Source organism: Lepisosteus oculatus, chromosome 2, assembly GCF_040954835.1.
Source record: "Lepisosteus oculatus isolate fLepOcu1 chromosome 2, fLepOcu1.hap2, whole genome shotgun sequence".
Classification (NCBI taxonomy): domain Eukaryota; kingdom Metazoa; phylum Chordata; class Actinopteri; order Semionotiformes; family Lepisosteidae; genus Lepisosteus; species Lepisosteus oculatus.
The window spans coordinates 71721779-71746863 of record NC_090697.1 but is presented as its reverse complement, the minus strand read 5'-3'; the positions used below and the strand labels follow the sequence as shown (position 1 = coordinate 71746863).

The 25085-nt window shown below is 42.0% G+C and overlaps 1 protein-coding gene across 3 annotated transcripts in view; it reads right to left on the bottom strand.

The window, feature by feature from the left end:
* Positions 1–25085, bottom strand: part of tcf7l1a (transcription factor 7 like 1a) — a 63216-nt gene that overhangs the window by 19383 nt on the left and 18748 nt on the right. For 2 of the 3 annotated variants that reach the window (XM_015341211.2, XM_006625315.3), the window contains exon 4: positions 10510–10593. The exons of the other annotated variant lie outside the window; for it this stretch is intronic. In XM_015341211.2, coding sequence (XP_015196697.2) covers positions 10510–10593 — 84 coding nt within the window. The remainder of the gene's footprint in view (positions 1–10509; positions 10594–25085) is intronic. 3 annotated transcript variants of the gene reach the window in all.

Sequence of the window (25085 nt, the reverse complement as noted above, 5' to 3'; positions counted from 1 at the left end):
TGAATAAAGGAAGGCATAAAAACTCAAACATGCTACATTGCCTTAATGAATTGGACAAAATTTGGGTGATCAACCTCCAGGATACAGGAAAACAAATATTTCGAAACCCCTGTGTGACAATTAAGATCGATCGCAGTTCAGATCTCCTTAATTGGCAGATGTTTAATGCAGTAATATCAAAAAGCATGTTCACAGAAGCTGCACTAGCTTTTGTAATGCCTTTTCAGATCCATATAATTGTACATATAATCAAAACAATGAAATAATATATACAACAAAACAGAGAAACTTTGTTTGGAATTTATATGGCTCAGTGAGTCAGTTGATCAAATCTTGCCAATTGCTCCAGTTACTTATCTGATTGCAATGTAAAAAAAAAAGGAAAACTGAGGGACAATAATTGTATTCAGAAGATGGGTTCTTTCTGTCAGTTATGATAAGAAAAAGGGTCAAAAACAGTCCAAACTCTTTGGCGTTTTAGGTAACAGTGACTGTAGTTAGAGGAAAATAACACTGTGACATACTGCGTATGTACTGAACTTTTTAAGACGGTCCAGGCTGAGGTGTTTGCACAATGGCAAGCTGTTAAACTTGGAAGGAAGCCAAAGAAAGCAAGATTTTTTTGGCCAGCACGGGTGGAGAGGTGGATTTCATTCAAGTAAGCATGTTTTTGGATTCTGCACATCTGAGTTGAATTACTATGCAAACAGTTTACGGGCAAAGAATTAATGACAAAATGAACAATCCTCACAGCCCTGTTTCTCGTCTGGGGGTGCCCTAGTGCTGGTGGGGAGGGGGACAAGTTAGGATCTGATTGGAGAAAGAACTCAGCGTTGCTCAACTCCCCCCCCCTCCCCAGAAAAATGGCATCTGTGGTATGCATGCCGAAGAAAACCGAGCCTTGTTTGTCAATCCCAACAGGAACTGGATTTCGAAGCGATGTGCTTCCTGCAAGCCGGTTAGTTTTTTTCCCCACTCAAGTTTTTACAGGGCAGATTCATCAGCTTCATGTCTGTGACAAGGGCTTCCTGTACTGTAGCAGCACATTCAGTAGGTAATGCCTATGATAACAACCAGACATGTCACATCTAATGCAAGACAGACATTTCCACTAAGTTTTGAGAAGGAATTTAAAATTTCCTTAGGTGCAAACAAAACAGGGCAGCACATGTTTCTGAAATTAATATATGGTGTCTGCAAATAAGTGTTGAGCTATTTACATCATACTTTTTATTCTGTATTTAACAGACTTCATGGCAGTTGTGCTCAAACTGATCTTCCCTTTTTGTGTGTTTCAGATCCAAACCATAGGGGAAGGCTCTTAATTAAGCCTTGTGAACATTGCATTTCTCAGTGCATTTCTGTTAGTGCCAGCTCTCTGACACCTCACCTGAAAATGTGTTTTCTCTGAAAACTAACACTTCACAGTGAACTGCAGACTGCTCTATGTTAAGATTTTTTCCTCTCAGTTTCCCATTTCAGACAAAAATACATTTAAGCTCATCTAACCAAATGACTATATCTTTTTTTTTTCCACAAAAACAAACCCTTCTCTCTCTTCACTTAACCAGTGAAACACTTCAAATTTACTCCTGTTGTTTTTGTGCACTGATATCTTCATACCTCAGATTCTGGAAGGAATGTTTCTGCTTCCGTTTGGATAATTGCCGGGGGATAGTTTAAAAAAAAGCTTCAAATGATATGCAAAATGCCCTAAACTATTGCTTTAAAAGCAGCTTCTCCTTTTAGCAAACAATAGAAGACTACAAAATACCATTAAATATAGGATATTTAGCTATCGCCATTTTCTTTGATAAACAAATGTAGCGCTGCCCAAATAATTGATTTAGACTCTACCCATAACAAAGCTCTAAAACCCAGCCATGACCTCACCATGTTCTACAGTCAGAAATTACAATGATCTAACCTAAAGATAATTCATGAACATTTTCCCTCGATAATGAATACATTATCTAATCATTGCTAAAGCATTGCTGAGGTTTTTGAGGTCAAATATTCACAACATGACTCAAGTCATAATCAGCAGTGCTCTGCAGTGTTCCTTTTTAATGATTAACACTGAGCAGGGGAAGGTGCTTAGACACCTGCGAGTGCCTTGGGAGGGCTCTGTGCCTTTGCTTGGGATAAATAATCGTTTACAGCAACAGATTAATGCCTTCACAAATCAGAACAGCACGGCGTTTATTTACATCGGATCTATCATTTCCTTTTTCCTGGCCAGATCATTAAGAGATTTTGATTTACAACAGTGATCTAGGAAAAAAGGCTTGCTGGCTCAGCTACTTGGTCATTCGCAACGCGTGTCATCTGTGTGGTTGCTAAACAAAATCAAGCACCAGGGTTCACAAACCTGCGAGGCAATGTTGTATAAACAAGTGAGCCAGGAGGTTAAATGGCAGCAACATGCATTCATGCAATAAGCGCGTGCGTTCACAGTAACTCATCCAACATGCTGCAGACGAACTAATGACCATTTCCAAGATATTTAACCAGTTAAGTAACTTGTCTTATTTTTCTTTGCGGTCATTTATGACCCCTGTCCAAAAACACGCAATTGCACTTTCAAAGGTCACTCTCAGCTCCCCATGAGAGGGGCTAAGCAGGACTGAAGACGCAGGACTCTCAGCATGAGCCACTGCAGGTCCTGGGGCTCCGTTTGTGGGAGTCTGGAACAAGCTACCCAGCCATGCTCTTTCAAGTAAAGCCTGGATGAGATTCTCAGATCATTCAGCTACCAAATACCAAAAAGGCTAAATGGTACAAAACAGCCTCCTTGTCTGTAGCTGTTATGTCTGTACAGAGTGTAATACACCCTTGTAAGACTTCACTTTTTTCTGGACAATGAGCTGATGCTTAAGCCACAACTAGAGACCCACATCAAAATGCCGCCTGCTTGTGTACTACGGGTCATTTAGAACTCAGACTTTGTTACAGGTGTGTAAAAAAACAAATTTTCGGATGAAGTCGATTCCAAAGTGTTTAGAACAAAATAGTAAATAGCAGTATACTGTAGAGTGCTAGACTGATTCCTTTTCCATTCCATTTGTGTGTTTATTGAAAATTCAAATACAAAAATACGGTTGCAGTGCGCTCCCAACGCAACCTAACTGAATCAAAACAACCAAATACATTTTCTGAACGCATCCAAACTGAAAAATCCCAACATTCAAATAACCAAAATTCATTCTTCAAGAAGTACACAATGTGTGCTTTTAAATCCTTTGATCACTAACTGTAGCAGTAGAGAAAAATGCACTTTCACACAGACTCTCCACCCATGCTTTTAAGAAGTATATCTTATAATTTAAGATATCATATTATTTCTGCTATCACCAAGGAGAACACCGAGATAATTTCTGAATTACCCCTCTATTGTACAGTGTAATTTACAGATAAATTAATCAAGATTTATCTGGGGATCTTTGTACAATCCATCCGTTATATACAACAGATGTGCATAAGAATGAAAGAAACGGAAAGTCATAATGCGTACATAATGCATAAACTTTTCATAATGCGTGAAATAATTAAAGATAAGGTCACAACCCTAAGATGCCCCCGCAACTGTTTTTTTTTAACCACAGCTGCTTGGACGTAGGCACGACAAGACATGACAGCAGCAGATCTGCACATAAAGATGCAAAGGGCCAAAAAATCGAATTTAAAAAAAAATCAGACTCTGCCCTTTTTCTCACTCGTGCTAAAAATACTCCACGTGATGTCACCCTAAAAAAACTCCCGAGCAGGAGAAAGAAGTGTGGGTTGCCAAGACCACATAGTTTATTGGTTGAGGAGAATAACCTGGCAGGCGGCAGTGAAATCCTGTAGTCACGCTCATTTATTCTGGCCGGTTTCCCAAGATGCAATGTTGCACCCCCCCCCCCAACTCTCACACCCACAGGCCCCTCCTGACTACAGCTGAGACAACTCAGATGGGACCCCTTTTGCTTAATCCGAACGCATCACTGTAACTGATGTCACTCGGGATACCTATTCTATAGATGAGAGTTCTGTAACTTGGTGAGGAATTCTCCCATCGCACTCTAACTCAATCTGACAGGCAGAACGGTGTGCCTGATCTAGGGTGATCTGGATGGGTCAAGAACCCCGGGAGCCTGCAGAGGAAGTATAAAGGATAAGGCAGATTCTGTTCACATATTTCCTAAGGCACTTCTTTTATTTGGCATGTACAGATGCAGAGTACTTCCTGTCAGTGTGCTGACAACCTCATCGACATGGAGGGTCCTAGCACTGTTTTTTCCCCCCAAATCAAAAGCTTCAGCTTCAGGGTGCGAATGTTCTCTAAAGCAATGCTCCAAATTGGGATCAAACCGCCTAGACAGGGATGAATGGACCCTAGAAGACACTGTGACCCTCCAGGACTCAGTTGGCTGCCTGGGGTTAGTGCAGCAGACAGCTCCCAGTTACGAAGCAGGCTAATCAATCAATGCAATGAAAACAAGCATTCTTCAACTCTCCGAGTTGAGTGACAAACAATATGTAGCTCCCAAACTGAATGGATAAAGATGGGGGTGGCATATTTCCCCATGATACACCCCTCACAGAAAAACAGACTGTAAAAAGGACAGAAAAACGGCTTGAGCATTTGTAGTTTTGTTTTCAAAACCTGATTTAGTCAACTGGGTTTGTTAATCAATTAACAAGTACAGCAAACTGATTTTTACAAGTAACTCAATCCACAAGTTTACCAGTTTACCTTTTTAACATAATGCAGTCTGATCATGCTTACTGTGTCTATTGCTTATGAAAGAAAACTCTCTGATTACAGAATCACAAATCGTGCTTGGGCAACCTGAAGAAGCATTGGCTCTAAAATACAAAAACTGGTTAAAATGGTCCCAATTTAGACTGTGGCGCAAATATCGCAGAATTGATTTACACAGATCCAAGACACTTTACTAAAAAAAGGCCTCCAGCTCTACAAATATTGCATGATTTTTTAAGTAGCTCCCCTAGAAAAACCTCTTCCAAATCTGCCGGTTCACACCGGAACCGCCACTATTGTGGCCTGCAAAGAAAAAAAAAATTGGTTGATAAAACTCAAAGTCCAAGTCTGCTAATGGGGGTCAAATGATCCAGCCTGAAGTTTGTGTCTGGCCTGTTCTGAGGGTGTTTGGAAAAACACTGCAAAGCTCAAGAAAGACATACAGGACAGATGGTAGCAGCGGACTCTCTGTGAAACTGCACTGCTTACTGATGGACTGACGAGAGAATCCCGCTCGCTCACTCTCCCACAATGCATCACCTGCCCCCACTCTGGCTTTGATGTATTATTCACGGAGCGGCAGCACCTAGGCTGCAGTTTTGAAACGAGGGGGCTGACAGCACCGACCCCCCCCCCCAACCCTGTCCTCCAAGCAGTGCCAGCAGAATGCTAAACAAACCTGTCTCCTGAATAATTGAGCAGCTCGGACTGTGCCGGCTTCTACAATTAGCATACAGGCCTTCTGGATCCAATCTGCACAGAGACAGGACAGCCTTTCCTAGACTTTTGACAGCCTGTCCCATTTTCACAAACTACAAATAAAAATAACCTAGAGAACACGGCCACTTCATAAGGGCCACGGACGTCTTGAGTGAGAAGCGATCTGGAAAACACAGCTCCGCTACCTGCCTTTTTCAAATGGCTTGTTTGATAGTCAGGTTAATTCACCTAAGAGCATGCTAAACCCTTATCTACAGAGAATCACTATACTACCAAGAGAAGGTATTTACCAATTCATTTTATACTGCCTTTCCAAAAGCTTTCCATACTAAGCAACCAGCCTAAAAAACAGGTGTTGAATTAAGAATAATGATCTCAATAAAAGATTTGTACAGTTCTGCTAGTGACCCCAGGTTTACAATCATTTCAATTAACAGGGGTGGAAAAAGACCCAGGATCAGTGCCTAGTAAAATACAATTTTTATACTGTTTTTCACGGCAAATATTTATTGTAGCTGTGCAATCAGAGCATTAATAGAAGCAACTGAAAAAGTATTACAGTATTACATATTGTGATGTGTAATGAATCCAGATTATTAGAGGGGTATGTCAGAACAGCAGCTGTTCCATTCAGAAGTCCACCTCCCGCAGTTTGAAACATGGGGCACATCCTACCACTGAGCCTCCCCAAAACTGTAATCCATGTGCCACAGTGACTCACTCCCCCCAGTCTCACAGCTCTAATTACTGGAGCAGGGCTGGAAATGGGGGTTGTGTTCAGCCCCTGTATGTGCTCAGCCAGACCAGGCCTCTTGTTTTCTCTATAAATTCCACAGTCTCTGCAGGGAAGCGCCGGGAGGGAGGTGGGTAATTAGAAAATCAGACGGGTGGCAGGCAGGGGAACTTGGCCTGTCCCAGCCATCTCAGATTACTGATCGCACTCTGGCCTGACACAATGCTGCACAGATCTGAACCCCATTCCCAGCCTGGTCACCCTTCTGGGGGTGCATGAGGATTTAAGAGGCTTTCAGTCACTCCTACCTCGACACAATGCCTGCTTTAGCGGTGTGTACCTGCCATGCCCAACACTCTCTCTTCTGTCACATGACAGATTCTTGGGAAATGAGATGGATTTTAGTCTAGCTGAGATGTGATACACTTATAAAGTGCTTTTCAGGTCAAGGGGACTCCTCCCCATCACCACCAACGTGCAGCCCCACCTGGATGATGCATCAGCAGCCAAAGTGCGCCAGTACGCTCATCACACACCAGCTATCAGTGAGGAAGAGAACAGAGTGATAAAGCCAATTTATAGATGGGGATTGTTAAAAGGAAACGAAAGGTCTTCTAATATGGGATTTTTAATGAACATGGAGAGACAGGACCTATTTTACATCTCATCTGAAGGACAGTGCCATTTTTACATTATAGTGTCCTCGTCACTATACTGTAGCATTAGGACCCACACAGACCGCAGGGTGAGCGCCCCCTACTGGCCCCACTAACACCTCTTCCAGCAGCAACCTTAGCTTTCCCAGGAGGTCTCCCAACCAGGTACTGGCCAGGCTCACACCTGCTGAGCTTCAGTGGGTTGAAAATTGTGAGTTGCAGGGTGATAAGCAACCTTGAGTCATCCAGTCTACAGGTAAGAGGACTCTGACTTTTCCAATACGTTTACTCAATTGAACCTCAATTGCTTTATTCACCTTGGTGCTGTTAAGGTTTTGGTCAGTCCCGGTGAAGAAAAGACTAAAGAAACAAACACTCGAATAGCCAAGGCTGCTTAACTCGGGTCTACCTAGATGTTACATCAAGGAGACATCTTGTACTCAGGCCTGGTGCCCTGCTGTCTCAATATCGGCCTCAGCCAATTTCATTTCCAACACTCCTCCCCGCCCTTTTCCCAAAACCTCAAGCGAGTCCAGAAATGTGTCTCTTTTACCCTTTCCTCATGTGTGTGGACCAGTGATGGAAAACAGCCTCCCCTGTTCTCTTAATACGAAGGTAAGCGATACGAACAGCGCATCCCCTCAGCGGAGACAAGCCAGGCAAAGGTTAAGCAAATCAAGAAAGTCTTCAATGGCCCATTCATTCCCCCTAATTCAATTGCAGTTACCCAGCTCCTTCCAAATTCGCTGTTCTTCCATATTGCGGGTGCATGTCTTTCATAATGGTGTGTATTAAGAAAATACAATAAAAAACAGCTTGCCAGCCTAATTTCGTAAGAGACTTGAGGACTTGTTTGCAGAGAGAAATGCAGTGTGGAGGGGAGGTGGGTCAGAGAGAGGTCAGCACTTATTGGAAGAAAATGTATTTGAAAGCAGAGGATGGGGTAGCTCATGGAACTGCTTTGGAATTCCAGAGGAAAACATTTTGTGCCACTAAAAACAACATGCTGGTCTAGACTATCCTTTGGCACTCTTTACTTGATCAACAGCATTAATAAATATACAAATCAGGTCCACTTATATCAACTATGCAAATCATTGTCAAGCACCATTTATCACAACTGTGAGTTGAGTAACAAAAGGTGTGTAAATACCTATACTTGCAACAGACAGTTTTGCAACTGGAAATTGACAGAGTTCCCTCCTCATGGCAGCAAAGTCCAAACTTATTCCTGCTCTGCAGTCAGGAGTGATGAAGTAGTGTGACCATAAGATTAATAAGAACATCTACAACGAACAATTTTTAGGCAATTCCTTGTGTGCATTTGATCATATTTTAACAAAAGCATACTTTTCAGTGCAGTGATTTCAAATGACCCCAAGTAAAGGTACACAAACTTTACATTTCAGTGGTGAAGTTATCTTGGTGAAGACGGTATTTGGTTGCACTTTGCGTTGAGGGAATAACTCAGTGGTGTGCAGACTTCATGCAGTTTACCAGACTCCTTGTGTAATTATTGAGATGCCTTGCCAAGCCACTGCTGCAGCCACTTTGAGTTCTTGCCTATTCTGGGACCATTCCGACTTCAATTTGTTCTACAGCATGTAAACAGCTTGCTCAATTGGATTTAATTCTGGAGATTGGCTTGGCCGGTCTCAAGATTTTCCACTTTGTTTCTCCTGGTGAACTGCCTGGTTGCACTGGCTGTTTGGTGGAGCATGACAAGCATGGAAGCATTTCTTTGCACATAAGCAGACAAATGGTTTCTGGAAACTACAGGATGCTTCTGCTGCCGCCGTCATTAGTTACATCACCAACACATCAAGTGAGGCAGCCTCCAAGGCCTGTATACCAGGGCCATGACATGACCCTCACCGGTCATCCCAGAGGTGATAGTGCTCTTTGGAGCAACCACAGTTGTTTTATTTACCACAATTTAACCCTAACATTACAGTGGCAAAGGTTTATCTTGAGATAAGCTGTCCACTATATTTTCTACTAAAACTCTCCTGGCTCATCTTTTTAGTTCTGAGCAACACCTAAATCTGGCTCTTCTGTGCTTGGGGCTAATGAGAGGTTCACCTCTTGCAGTGTAGCTAACTGTGGATTTTGATACCATCACCCTTACACTTGTTGGTCATGTCATTGACAGTTGGTTTGTGATTTTCCTTGACAGCTCTGATTAATTTGCAAGGGTTTTTCTGGCTGGTAAATAAAGCCTTTGGCTTCTTTCTTCAGAATATTCCATATTAGTTGAGTTCCAAACCTGTTGAGCCAATTACTGCACTGTGGTCCTTTCTGTTTTCTTTCATGGAAATGTATTTGGTTTTCCTTCTGATTTTTGACTACGGACTGCAAAAACTGAAGTCAAAACTAGACAGGTTGATGGGATATTCAGAGCTCACTTAAGAGCAATTGTCCATATAATTTTCTCCTTTAAAACAAAATCAGTTTAATACCAGTCATTTGTTTGATTGACCCAGGAGTGGACAGATGATTAAAAATAAAACACTTAGGAGTTAAAATGATCATGTTTTAAGCATTCATAGTAAATTAATAATCCTTAGCCAACTGATCCTTCTCTATCCTTCATGACACTGAACCAATTATTTCCTCTCTGCTTGTAGAATCTTCAAGCTGATCCGGCACTTGGACAAACACCTTAACTGGTTAAACTCAGGCTGCACCTATACAGAGATCAGAGACCATCAGAGAGTGCCTGATCTTCTGGAAGATAGAGCTGTGAGCTGAAATTTTGAGTGAGAGGGTTAAGAGACGGGAAAATCAAAATACTGCAGCTGGAATGATGTAAGACAGGACTCCTGATTAATTGAGATGAGTTTGAAGCTTTAATCCATCCCAATCCATCCAGCTGGGGCTGCATATTGGTGGTGGTGGCAGGGAGTCCCTGTTACCTGTAAAGCACTTTGAGTGGAGGGTCCAGAAAAGCACTATTTAAGTGTAAGCAATTATTATTATTAAATGACTCAAAAATGATTTTCAGAAAAAAAGAGAGGTTCTGGTTTCAGTGATAATATCAGGGTCCTTAGTAACTTTCATTGTTAATTTTCATATTCACTAATAGGCACTACAGAGCTTCCCTTCATGATACATGAGTTCTGATTTATTGGATTTTTAGATTTTATACATTGCAGAAAATTAGGTTTGCTGGGGAATCTGGATTTACAGTTTTAAAATTGCTGATTGTTAGTTTGCAATTTTTTAATTGAATTTTCCATTTTTGCATTACAGAAAGAAAACATTAAATGAATTATAAAACAAACTGCAACATGCAGAAAGTGGACAAGAAAAGCCACTAATGCTATAAAGGCTTGCCTGCGGTTAGTCTCCTATTCTTTTATGAAAATTAAGTTTTCCGGAATTTATAAATTCAATAAAATCAACTAGGCCTGGTTATCACTCCCCCTAACAGACACACTTTAACAGTAAAAGCCTTTGAGAATGATTGGGGAGTTTGTCATATTCAATTCAAGTTTTACTGGGTATAGCACCCTTTACCACAGATTGTCATGGAGCACTTTCACCAGTCAAGTCAAAGGACTTCCGTCAGTCCTTTTTGCTGAAAAGGCAAATGAGGCAAAGAAACAGAACAGCAGGAGCCCACAAGAGCAGATGGAGAATGATATACTCACTAAGTGTCCTGGGGTAGGAGATCGGGAGTCTTTAAGGCCCGCTGTGCCCGGAACATCAAGGAGGGGCCATTTCATTTGCAGGTACTGTGGGATGAGGAATGGAATGAACAACTCAAAAAAACAGTGAAAGAAAGCAGCAAAAAGCAAACATAAAACGTGAAAATGACAACTCCAGCATTGTACAGAATGTACTGGCTCGCTGTGAAGCCAGCAGGGGGTTCTCAAAATTCTGCTTCTTACTTTTAAGGCCTTAAGTGATCTTAATCGCCAATTATCTGCAGGATTTACTGCACAAGTACATCCTTGTTCACAGTTTAAGATCTACTAATGCCAGGCTTCTTACACCAACGAAAACAAGGCCTCGTTCTGTGGGGGACAACTTTCTGCAGTGCTGCCTCATGACGCTGCACACAACCATCAGAGAAGTTCGAGATTTTCAAATCTCATTTATAACAACCCCAATAATTTTATCTTTTGGATCTGTGCTAACAGTGTTTATAATTTAACTGCAATACACTGCAATTTCCTTTGTCTTGAACGATGCTTCAACTTAAACAAAAGCGCATTGGAATTTAGCCATTTTAGGCTAAAGAATCCAAATTTAATTTCTGCGTTTGCCGAATCTTCTTCAGCACTGAAGAAAAGAGCAAGATCTAAGCAGAGGCCGATTTCGTGCAGAAACACATAGAGCAAAATTAATATTATGACTGCGGAGTCTTCATCAGGTCCGCTCCCCTGCCAACGCAGCTCCCCTCTCAGGTGTTACTTAGCAACTCCTTTAAGGGACAAGTACTCTACTTTGTTTTTCTTTTCAATACAGCATTCTTTTTTGCACTGTAAAGCTCCTTACAAGGTAAAAATCAGAAGTAAATTCTATCTATTAAGAGTCCGATGGCGTGTGTGCAGGTCAGAAGCAAACCGCGACTCCACTAAAGAAATTGCACTGAAAGGAGCTCGCGAAGGTCAGTTTTGATTTCTCACTCCGTTAAAATAACACAACAACTGCCAGGAAATAGGACCAAACAGCACCAACTGAATACAAACTGAATGACAGCCTAATCCACTCAACAGCAGGGAAAACAAAGCATTCTGGGGCAGTACAGCCTGCCCGGCATGCTACGTCAGACTGGGGGGTGTCTACTGAACGCAAGCAAACGGCTAGATCTTGAGCCTTTTCTTGACGATGGCTGTTCTAAGCTTGGGACAGGGCAGAGATTACAAGTCACCAAATCAGGTTACATATGCAAAGAAATGAGCCAATGTAAAGTGGTTGATGAATCAGAAATATTCTACAGGAGCGAACTCAACTTGGCAAAAGACCAGCATTCTACAGGCTGATCTGAACCAGCACGTTAAGAAACAGAGTTTTTCTTCCTATCTTGCTCCTGTCTCCATGCCAGCCAAGCACATCGCTCCAACCGGCCTTGGCTACTTTGCACAGAGTTTGCAGATTCTCACACAGAAGACAGCATCCACATGCAGTGAGCATTTAACCTAAACATGGCGCCTAGCCCAAATATTGATTGAAAACGAACACGGAAGGATTTGCCTTTTAAGAAGCGGATATGATTTTTAACCAAACCACTACCGATTTCAAAGTTGTTGTTTCCCCACATTTTAAAGGTGGCGGTGGGAGGGGGATATTTGATGCTAACCAACAGTGAGGGTTGTAGAGGAAAGGAAAATAAGGGGGGCAGACCAAAAGCCAAGAGGGGGGGAGGGGGAGAGTTCTCAAACCAATATCTCAGCATGCAATACTTCTACAATAAAATTTTATGTCGGGAGGAAAAAAAAACAGATACGCAATAGAGAGGCAGTTTTGCTATGAACAACTGCTAAAGCTTTGACTTTAAAAACGTCTCCCCAAACAGCCCCAGCCACCTGTAAAGGAATGTTATGGAATCTCTGAGAGGGCCAGGGAATAGCTGTCAGTGAGGAATGAGCCTTTGGGAGAGTGGGAATGGTGTGTGAATTCTCCGGAATAGTGGGGACTGTGAAATCAGGGATTGTCAGGGAATGTGGCAATGGGGGAGCACAGCTGTGTGATCCCATCGCAAAGACGGGGATGAGTGTGTGTGTGTGTGTTGAGGGGGGAGGGGATAACAGCTGGAAGGAAGTCTCAACAAGCTCTGGGAGGAAGAGAAGGAGAAGTGGGTGGGGGAGGGCTGCTTAAACCAATGGTACCCTGGTGAATTAGTGTGGCCTTTTGACCTAAAACAAACAAATCTGCTTTCTTCAAAACTTTTTTTTTAGCATAGAAGCTACTTCCATGGCCATTTCAATGGTGTTTTTTTTCCCCCCAAATTTGTCATTCTCTGGAGTTTTTAACCATTAGGTCATTATTCTTAGCTTCCGCCTGCTCAAAATCACAGAGCAGGGTTCTTGTTGCGCATTGCTGTTTTTTTTTATCTGTGACACCCATTGCTTGGCCTTCTGCTTGGCATTATCAGCTTAACCTGCCATGTGATAGGTAATCACTGGAAAAACTTGTACAGCACTAAAATGTGAAAAAAATATATAAAAAAGTTATAAACGTATATACAATGCACAATGAAAGAATTCCTTGAATTTTGATTCCAAGAGTTTTCTATCTTAAAGCTTGCAAGGCCATCACATGCTCTTCTAGTCACCTAGAGTATTTTAAATATGCATCAGATATGACCAGAACAAATGATTACATACCTTGAAATTCTATCCTGTATATCAAGAACAGGCAACCTTGATTCTTCAATTGCATACCATTGGCTTTGTTCTGATCAATCCTTAAGAGTCAAGAGATTAAAAGAAACCCCAGTGAATGGAAGAGCCAAGGTTGCCCAGATACCTAATGGTCAAATTTGCTCAGATGGGATCTTTGCCGAGTTCTGATTATTTTATGGGTTACAAATCAAGAGCTGAAAAGAAAAAACTCCACTGTGGAGCAGGAAGACCACATGCTCTGGCTCAGGTGTGCTCATGTTAAGTGCTGGGGTCACCCAGTAATGGCTTCCACCTGCAGACAGCCGCATTGCTGTCTCTCATTAGGCGCACGGGCTACAGAGAGGGAAATTGTCTGTGACATTAGAGGGCCAGTGTACTCGGCTCTTAAATTCCGCTGCCTCGCCCCCTGCTGTTCTGTGGCTGATGTCATTTCCTGCTCCACAGCACTTTCGCTGGTGCTGTGGGGCCAAATCCAAGAGGCCCACAATCCCCCCCCCCCACTGGCGTGACATTAAAACTCTGGCAACCTGAATGTAGCTCACCAGCTGATCCATTAGACTTGCTCACTGACTCTAAGCGACACCACATCTCCTAAAGGCACCTATTTACGTGTTTTGGGAATGCCCTGTGATCAAGTGCATTTGGCTGTTTAGAGTTCAGCACCATTTTCCCTGATCAAACTGGAGTGAGCATGCTAATGAGCCTTAAGACTGCTCCTACTTGCTGACTCTGTGCTGTCAATTTCCAAAGACGACGGCTTTTGCTGGCAGGTTTCACTGCAAACAACAAAAAAGTCTATTTTGCGGGGCAGGGTGGAGGCTGAGATACCTCTGAGTCATACTTGGTTGCATTCATTTCCCAAAATTTGCATCTGCAGAAAAGTATAGCTCAACTGCATTGTGCTAGTGTAAAAACTTGCCTGTACAGGGGGATTTTTATTTAAAAAATGTAAATTGAAAATCATTTTAAAATGATTAGAAAGCCCCCTGTTCTTCCTTTTTTTTACCTTTTGCCCCCTTAAATACTGTTCATACTTCTCAGTCTTTTTTGCTATTAATTATACTGCATAGCCTGTTATTTCTCCTGCACACTTTCATGCACAGTCACATTCTTACAACTACTTGCATTTATACAGACCTTATTATCCCCAAGGATCTCGGAGCACTTAACCTATGGTCACCATCAACATCCATCCATTTTCTTACTACCTCATCCCATTCAGGATCGCGAGGGAGTCGGAACCTCTCCCAGCAAGGCAGGAAACAGCCCAGAACAGGAAGCCAGACAATCGCAGGGCACCCAACAACACGAGCTGGCTATGTAATTTGCACCCAGCACACGTTTGTAAATGTACCGTTAAAGTTCTAGAATGGCCATCCATTAAATTTAAATCATGAACGTCTATTAAAAGCCGTATGCTGTTTATAAAATAAAAATAACATTTCCAAGTCTGAAGAGTTGACGATCCTCATTTCTGCAGCACATGATCTGCTCTGCAAGAGTAAGATCTATATCTGTTCAATCTTTTACGTTCTAAAAGGCCGATCGAATGATTTGTCGAATGGTAACGTCGTAGAACAGCAAGTCCACAAGGAGCTGCAGGCTCATCTGGCTTTCTGTCCACCTGACTTCTTTTCTGACTCGGAGGAACAGGCTCACCTGCAAACGCCACCATTAGACATGAGGAAAAGGTGCTTGTCTGCTAAAGTAGAGGACTGAACATACGGTCCACCATTCCAAGTCACGTAAAGAATTTGTCCTGAAAAACCTGTATTAAGATTTCAATGTTCGGGTCCAAGAAGAAAATATCAAGAAAATAAGTCAAGCCACAAAACAGGATGGGCAATCTCTATTAACAGTGTACATCAGCCTTTTAATTTATACAAACATGTCAACAAATTTTCATGGACTAAAAACTTAAAAATCTGAAACTCGATAACCAAACTGTTAAAAACGTGCTCTTAAAGTGTTAAAACATTTTTCTTCATGGGGAGAGGGGTTGAGGTGGAGGAGGGGGGGGGTCGAAGCATCATTCATCACTGAGTTTGCTGCGAGGAAGGAAGTTTGGATAAGACTGTGGGTTAAAAATGGAAAAGACATTACAGCAGAAGAGAAAGGGAAAAAAAAAACTCAGGAACGAAACCGTCGGAGCAGAGCGAGCGTATTGTTTCTTGACAGCTGGGACGTAGCACTCCACTAGCACGGGAAAAGCACCCCCTCCACGCTGATTTTAGGGTGTGAATACCAGGATTGAAGCCTTGCCTTCCAACTGGGGCTACATTATCCTCATTCCCCAGGTTCTAATTACTAGGCCAATTCCATAGGCTTTCAGGCCTTGACTTCAACCATTAAATGCCATCGTCTTTCAGTCTCTCAGCTGCAACCATTAAGTCAAACTAATTCCCCTCTTGGTCCCTCAGCTCAAAATTACTAGGCCAGTCACCCCCCACTCCAAGCCTCCACCCACCAAACTACCACAGCTAAAACCACCAGTCTTCCCTTCCAGCCTCTCCTGTCTAACCCGGCGTCTGTACGCCCCTTTGCCCCTGGCACTCAGGGGTTTTAATTGCTACTATGCTACATGAATATCTTGGTAAAAACAATAGAATTGAAAACATCAATTCCACTTCCCCCCCCAGCCTCCTGCTTCTCTTTTTAAACAGAACACATGGTGGGAGAGCCCAGCGACAGAGCCCAGCACGCTCGGCTGCAGGAGACTCAGAAGGATCGCAGCCAAAATAAACAGCCCCAGGGGCTGGAGAAAGGGGTTATGGGGAGGAGGGGGGGGGCCTGTTGTATCGTATGTGAAAATCATAATGCTCGCAGCAGATGCTCGGCAATATGGGGCTCGGCGTTTGGATAAACACACTTATCTCCCATCCCAGGTCACCTCTTATCACCTTTGCCACCTGGAAATTGGGAACGGCTTGGTCCCCACCATAACCGGGTCCACTCACAGACCGGCTTACTTTCAGGGACCCTGCATCTTAAACAAACCCACAGGAAATTCTTTCGGTTGTCCTCCTCTGCAGATGATCAAATAAATAGCAAGTGGAGGGCAACAGTTTACATCCTGGGAAAAGCGGCCGTCTTAACTTGTTTGAGCTCTTGGTGGTTGCCATTCCAGATACCAAAGACGTGGAGGTTACTCCATGAAATAAGAGGAGGAGGTTACACTGGCCTTGGACCCGGATAATCCTTCTGAAATTCTCTTAATACTGCCTACGGTTAAAATAATCCAAACAACACAGGGTACGGGAGGTTACATAAGGAAAAGGCGAGCTTAAGACAAAAAAAAAAGATTTAACTGCATTAAAACTAAGGCCGTCCTTCTATCTAGTCAATCAGAAAGAAGAACTCATTCTTATTCTAATTTTGGTTTCTGGACCAGGCTGAAAAGGACAAATGAAAAACACAAAACATTACCTGGCGGTTATTTTTTTAATGCTGCAGCTGGAGATCAGCTTCTGGGCAGACAAACTGCACAGTAAAACTTGAATGAGATAAGACTACGGTAATTCATTGCAGGCGCGCTAAAACGATCTAAAAAATATCAAAAGCAGGCCTGCATGGGTCACAGTGTTCTGAAAAAGAGCTCGCTTCTACTCGAGATTCTCTCATCGCGCTGAGCTACAAGACCAATTATTTGCAACGCTGTGCGGGGAAACTTAAATGCAGAGTTTCAGTCTGGACAACTCTGGAAATGGAGTGTGATTCGTTACCGATCACTTCATCACTCCCTGTCCTCTGGGGCTTCCAACACTTCATACAAACATCTGTAGAGCTCCACGACAAACTGGGGCACAGATGAGACGCAACAGGCAGAGTTTCCCAGAAGTTTTCCAAAAAGGAACGGAGCCATTCTGACAGAAAGAAATAAAGCACTTTGGTTTTAGACCACAGTGAACAAAACATATGTTCTGGAATGATCCGTGCCAGAATTTGGTTATAATTGTTTCATTTCTTTCAGAGGGGAAAAAAATACGGCCAAGCATCTTTGTCATCTTTGCAGAGTAGGCCCAGCAGACTGGCAGTGAACACTGGAGCATCTGAGTGGGACAGATGCTGAGATGTCACTTGTCAAAACTAAGTCAGCAACCAGGCCAAAGTGCTTTAAAACCAGAAAACTTTGAGCTTTTATAAAAATGGCACAGATTAAACTTTTCAGCTGCAAAATGAAAAACTAATGTCCCTCCCACCAATCAAACGATGTGCAGAATTCACTTTTTCTGAATTGGGGGAATGTTAATTTCTTTGTCGTTAAACAACCTGGCCCCCAAACCTCTCCTTTTTATTAATAAATAACATTTAAGATGCTCTTCAACTAAAAGACATCATTTGCTTAAATGCACACAATGACTTGCCCTGTAATTTCATAAGTGATGAGGATACATTAGTCCCATCTTTTATTTAGATACAAATATTGTTTCAGACAAAATTGTGGTTTGGAAAGCCATTACAGTCACTACAGGGTACATTTGCCCATTTGAAGGCTATTTAAAACAGCAGAATTTTGCAAAAGCATTTTGCAAAACTTAGACAAGCTAAAAAACTGAAAAATCAGAATGCTACTGCATCATTACAATACTGTTAAATTCCCTGTAACACAAATATCTCAGTGATGTGATTCTGATATAACCCCTACCAGAACTCCCTTGATGAATGGACAGCTCATTTTTACTGGAATAGTCAAGTAAAGCAACATTCTCAGGAAAGAAAACACCAATGGAAAGCAATCATTTGTCCCTGCCTTTAAGTCCCACTGATTACAATACCTTGCAAAAACAAACTCTTTAGATCATTTAGTCCAAAATTTTAAGCAATGAAATCTGCAACAATTTCAGAGCCCGAAAGCAAATAAAAAGTTCTAATTAACAAGCGGCCAATGGAATTGAGGATTCAGTTAAGGCCTGAGGTAGGACATCTTGCCTTGAGGAATGCTCCCATGAGGTGAGGCCATGAGATAATGCCAATCACGTATCACTGGGGTACCCCCACCTCCTCCATTGTTGTCTTACCACCCCCGTGCTATAACACAGCCCACACAGCTTGTGTAAATGTTGGGGGTAGGGTCCATAATCCTCTCTACATATGAACAGCCACACAGGACAATGGGCTTTGGAACCTTTATAGGACAGGTCCCTGGTAGCTCTTCCATTGTCCTAGTCTTTCATCACCTATTATGCACACAATTAACACCTCCTGTTTGACTTGCAGAGAAACAATTACCAGCTTTTCAGGGCCAAAACAATTACAATGGCCCCCCCACCCCTGCCTTCTCTCAGTCTTAATTCAAGCCCATTGTTTCCAGAGGACTGTGTACACCAGGGGTAATTGGCGACAATTCTTAGGCAAACGATACTGGTCATTGAGCCAATTAGCAATTAATTGGGATAGGAGGGGGCAGGAGGTGAGTACTCGGTGTTTGCAGACTGCAGACTTACATCCCTGCCAAGATAAGAAAAGGCATTTAAAAAAATCCTGTAAACAGCCACTTGCATTGTAAAGAGAGAGAACATAAATAGGAGCTGAAGAAGTTTCAGCGCAGGAACCAGTTATTTAAAAAGTTCATTATTCTCAATCTTAATGTGGTGACATTTTGATGACGACTGATTCTTACTGAAAAAGGTTGCATATGCAAGTGACAGCCATGCTACTCTGAACTGACACAACAGTACAAACTTAAATGATTATTCATTCAAGGGCAAACTCAATTGAAAGTCCTCGAGTGTTGAAGAGAATCATTTTGTGAATGTAAAAATGTCCATGTGTCAAGGGTATCCGCATGTTATGATTTATTTTTTGGTTTAAAAGGACTGGAGAAATGGAGCTCTGAGTGAGTTGACTCAATGATTTGCAGTGTAACCCATTCCTGTCAGGAATATAAGGTCTGTACTGCAATTCAGTTCACCTAAACCCAGAACTGCACGTCACTACCAGGACTTACTAATGCAACTGAATGTTTAGTTTTGTGTTTTCATTTGACTTGCCTTTCAAAAGCAACACTCATTCAAGGGCAGGGTTAAATCAGAGTTGTTGTTTATTCAAGGTAAACAAGTATTTCTGCCTTGAAATCTACTTTTGATTGCTCTCATTCAGTGGCGTGTAAACAAATCCAAAAACAAAGCCCAAGCTGTATGTCCTTCTCGAACACTTCCAGACGTAGTGGAGATGGTTTAATGTGATTACTATGCCATAACACAATACAATGTGATGCTCAAAACACCACGACTAGGCAGCAATCTCCGTTGGTTTTTAAAGGTTTACTGGCATGCCGAAATGAGTTTCCAAATGACGCGCGCTTAAAAACAAAATTCCTGTTGCTGCAATTTAGTCAATGCCTTTAGTTTGGATATTTGTTCCACTCTAAAAGACGGCACAGCATGACAAACAGAAGAGCAACTTAGTTCAATAAAAAGATTAACAACATGCAGCAGTTCCAGCTAATTCTGGTGAAATTGGTGCGATCTGCAGTGTGATAACCAGGTCTTGAAGAAACACAGGAAGACCTGGATCCTGATCCTTTTAAGTATCTAATAATACTAAGAAAAACAGTTTACACATTGAGGATTATGTCTTTAACTGTTGCCACCTGAACCATGGAATTCTTGCCGTGTACATATTAACATAAGGTCCACTGAAAGGCATAAGGCAATTAAATACTTCATAAATACTTACAACCATTTTCTTCCAATATGTTCCATTTACTACTTTGAATGTGTTTTTGAGGAATACGGGTCACTTTACTCAAGTTACAATCAGAAATAATCAATTACACAGTCCGAAAATGAATTAGGCATCTTTGTAACAGAATGCCTTACAAATTTGTCCATGCACATCTAATGAGCATGACAGCTATATTTATTGAGTGCCAACAGATGAAAACAGCTGTAATTCTGTCCTGAGGCATACCAAACTGCCAGACCAATTGTACCGCGCATCGCACACAAACTCATTCAGCCCATCATGAATTAAGACTGATATATCCACCTTAAGAACAGGAATAGTAGAAAACCTGGATTCAATTTCACTTTTTCTTAGTAGAAAGGGTCAAGCGAGTGGCTTATTTTTTTATACGACGAGACTCTGTAGTAATGGTTTACACATTTTCATTAGTAAATAAACTGATGGAGTTCAGCAACTGAGACAAAATTGCCCCTTGGCTGGCCTGGCTCCATTGTGACCTAGCTGTTTGCCCCGTACTCATATTCAGAGCCTTCAGTAACTAGGTCAAAGGTCAGCTATCCAGTGTGCAGAGGTTTCCACGGAAACGTGGCCTATTTAGGCCAGACACACAGGCCTCTTCACAGGCTCTTGTACACAAAAGAGCTATTAGCGCAGAGAGGGAGAGCGAGTGTATGGCAGGGAGAGGCAGAGTGAGGGAGGTCTGGAAAGGCTGTTTTTGGAAGCACGCTGTTCAAAACCCTTTCTAGGGCTCTCAAACAAAGGTTACGCACTCTGTAATTAACAGTCCATCTAAACCATGTTGTAGGACATAACATTTATTTGAGCTTGCCAACCTCTGGCCATACTGCAGCAGATGTTTTCCAAGATGAACAGAGTTGACCTTAGGCTCGTCTTAGTACTCATTGCAATCAATCGTTTATTAATTTTTTTCAGCCTGACAAATGGTACAATCTGAAACCCAGATACACAGAGGCTCAGAAAGCAATCCTTATTTTTCTCAAACATTTTCTCCACGAGAATCCATAAGTTTCTTCAAGGCTCATAAATATTTCAGAAAATACTAAAAACAGCCTTTGGAGAAACTTATGGGCACTGAAAGCTTAAGTACAACTTGACAAGAGAGGCAGAGCAACAAACATCTTATTAAAGCAAACTTAGGAAGTCCACACATTACAATGACTAACTGAACTTTACTTTTCCTCTGCGGGTTCTAGAAACAGTGCGGTAGTCAATGCAGAGGATGAAGAGTAATAAATATCAAGGTGGTTGGATTCACTGAAATAAACCACAAACTACCGTGGAAAAGTAAGCTAAAATCCTCTCTCAAAAACACTTTAGACCCGTGGCCTAATAGAAGCTCCCCATTTTCATGCTGATTGCTTTTTTGCATGTGTATTTCAATGGCGGCTTTTTGCTCGTAATGTGAGTAAAAAGTTGTTTTTGTGACAGCAGCTGTTTTTCTATGTTTTTTTTTTTATTTTGTGGGGAGGTAACACTTTGGCACACAAGGATTCAGAAATATGGCTGCTCCTGCAGGCTTTTGGAATCTTCACGTTGCAGACTGGATATGCCTTTTTAACTAAACGCAGTGTTGCTGTAATCCTGTCTCAGTTAACTCCTGGGATCCTAAATTTCAATGAACTGTGAGTGAAAAAGAAAAGCACTGTAAAAGCTCGCTGGGACAAACGTTAAGAATAAGTGAGCTATTGTACTATGGAAGACAACAGCAGGTCATATAAAATCGTACGTATAATTAGAACCACAAGAAAATAATCAGGCGTCTGGCAAAGATTCGGCTTTCTCATATGGAGAGAGCAGCCACATTGCTAAACTCAATTATGAGTCAGTTATGTGGTTTCTGTACCTGGAATTGTGTTACAATTCCGATAGTAAAGCACAGGGTAAGGTTTGTAGAGTTTACAATGCTGTCCTAAGTCAACCTCATTTTCTCCCCAAACAAAATTGCTTTTATTTTATTTTTTTTAAAAGGAAGGTAGGAGTGGCTTGCTTAATAATAAGTTATGCATCCAGATCTGAGAGTACAGATTTCAGCTTGGATACTTCCCTCCTATTATATTCACAGCCATCAAGCCCAAAACCTCTTTAGTCATTAAAACCCAAAGGAAGTGGTTACTTGTGAAATAGTTTCTCGATGTTTTTTCCACAAAGTTCAAAACAGATATGAAGCAGCACTACAGAGCTTCAGTCCTCAGACACGGAGCACTTATATCCAGTTAATTCACGCAACGCACTCAGTCTCAGTTTTAACCTTGGTGAAAATAAATCAGGCCCTATTTGGTGTATGGATGGCATAAAGTGTTTTAAAGCTTAAACCAATTATTTTTATAGGACAAATGTCCTATATACAATTGTATATAGGACAATTCCCCTTTTAGGATTGAGAGATTCTTGAGGAAATTCTCTTCATGAGAGGATCGAATGGGGAGCTACATCAGTATGAGAGTTACAAAGGAGCAAGAAGAGGCAAATTCCATGCTGAAGCTTCTATCTTCATGTTCAGTTACAACAGAATCTCCTTAAAGCCTGTCGCTGTGATAACTTAACACTAAAGTACAGGGAAACAAAGATGACAATCTGCACTGTGATACTCAACCATTATAGGTGTTTTACGCTAAAGGCTCTTATACAAATTGAACTGATGAGACAAAAGGTAACATTGCTCAGTACAAAGTTTGAAATATCCAGCACATGTGTTTACTTGTATGAAAACTTCCAACTTGTTAAAGCTGAAATGGATCCAACTGCTGTACAATGGTATTCTGGTTTTCCCTGAATGGCATTTCGCAATTCAAGATCACAAATGAGAGCAGCTAGGCAAAAGAGCAAATAGCATTCTGAGAAAACAGCATAGAATAATACCTTAAGAATTTAAGAGTATAAAATTATGTCATCACAGGGCACTGATTCAACCCAGTAAATTAATCCAGGGACCTCATCCAGCTGTTTCTTGAAAAAAAAAAACAGGGTTTTGGCTTCAACCACAAGACTGATGCTGTTGTTCTATACTCCCACAACCCTTTGTGCAAAGTTATCATTGTGAAGAGTATCGTATGCCTTTGTGGAAATCATATAGTGCTTTCTTTTCTGTTAAAAAGCACTTCCCTGTAGTTTTCACTTGTCTCTTCTTGCTCATGCGCCACTGTTGATTCGGTGCTTTAACGTTACTGCTTGAAATCTTCAACGCCTTAATAAAAAAAAAAGTGATTTTCAGAATTTTCAGGGGAAAACAGAGCAAAAGATGTACTACAGCCCATCTAGCTTATATGAATGTCACTGTACAGTTGTGGGAGGCATACCGTTTTTAGTCAGGAATCAGGGAAGCAATAAGCAAAATCATCTTGAACTGAAACATTCAAAAGAAAAAGTAAAACAAAGTTTTGCTGCTAATTTGATTATGTTCATCCACCAGCCACTAAAAGGACAGTAACCTGGGGCATTTTGGGCTTTTATGCCCCCCCAATCCTAAAGTTTGACTTTCCAAGGCTGAGAGAGCAGCAGGAGGTGGGCATGAAATGTCTTTAAGTCAGTTTTTTAAAAAAAAAGAGGGTGAGGGGGTATTGGGAAAAAAAGGTTTAAATTGAACACATTTGTTTCTGCTCTTGCATACCACGAGTCTTATGAAAACAGAGGGCTGATTGTGTTCTCTCTACCATCAACCCCCCCTCCCCCCCCCCTCCACACAGCTCCCACAACCCCCTTCCTCAACCCCCCCCTCAGTCCCAGGCACCCCCTCCCCCAAACACAGCTGCCCACAGATTCTGCCTGTGTTTGCACTGAAAACACCAGCAGTCCAGATCTCTTCTCCCTGCCCCTGCCCCTGCTCGGTTTTACAGCCCGATATTCAATCTAGAAGTCGGGCCCCCTGCCTCCTCCTCCTTCCCTCTCTTCCATTTCCTCTGCCACCCACATCCACCCCATTCCTCCACAGCGCTTCTAGCCCCAGTAACAGAAAGGTCAAAGGGCAAGGGCAACCAGACTCGTATAAGGTGACCAGACTTGACCATCACAACCTCTTTGGGACAAAAAAAAAGACGGGCACAACTTTTCCAGTGTTGGTCTGAGGGGAGGATGTGAATGAATGGTCAATGTCAATGCTAAAAGAAGTCAGTTTGGAGATTAATCCGATAATACAACAAAGACACTAATTTGTTCAGTGTCCAAAAGCAGCTGCCTTCAAACTGTAATAAACAAATTGCTCATTATGGGTTTCCCAAAACTATAAATTGCTGGACATTTATAACAGTATATTGCAACTTAGAACTGAAAAAGAAAAAAAAATGCTTTATTGAAACTGAGCCAGGAACACTAGGACATTTTGTGCATTTCAACAACGACAATGTGTAACAGACTTCATGATTAGAGCACAAAAGATGTGCATAATTATTGTATAATTGCTGTGGTCATACAGACATTGTTCTTATATTGCATAACAAAGTCAATGGGGGAAGTTTTAAATGTGTCCAAATATAACACATGCAGCGCATAAAGCACCCAGAATCGGAGAATACTGTGTCTCCGCTGGAGACAGAATGGCTTGCTGGCGGCAGGCATCTGATGTGTTTTCATCATGCAAACAAGTTCTACAGCTGCTGACAAGATATGTGAAAGAATGGTTGATGAAATACAGCTCAGGATGTCGAAAGCAGGCCAAGAGGGAGAGCATCTTCTGCAAAGGCCTTGGAGACAGCAATGTTCATGCTAACTCTGTTAGCTCTGTGGGACAGAATACCATTAATCTCAGGGGTACAGAACAAACTGGATTCCCTCGAATCCCCCACCCCCACTTCTGTCCCTGTAGGGACATCTTTTCCCAACCTTGAGTCCTCAGGGGGGGCAGGTTAACGAAAAAAACAGGAAGGACAGGTCAGTGGGTCAGAGATGGAACTGTCCCCCCACACTGCTTCAGGGTCCACTGAACAACCAGAAAGCAGAACGATGCTGCTCAGTGGACATTTCCCCACTTCTCACTCTCAGAATTAACCCCTCTTGCTCCTCCATATTTCTCACAAACGGGGCCACACTCAGCCCAGTCTGTAAATCTCTTTAACTGAACTAGAGGACACCAAAATGTGTTATTTGTCAACCAAACACCTTATCACTGGTGATCCAGATGTAACGGCTGCTGCCCAGAATTCATTGCTGTTGCCCCCGCCAGAGAAATCAGGATG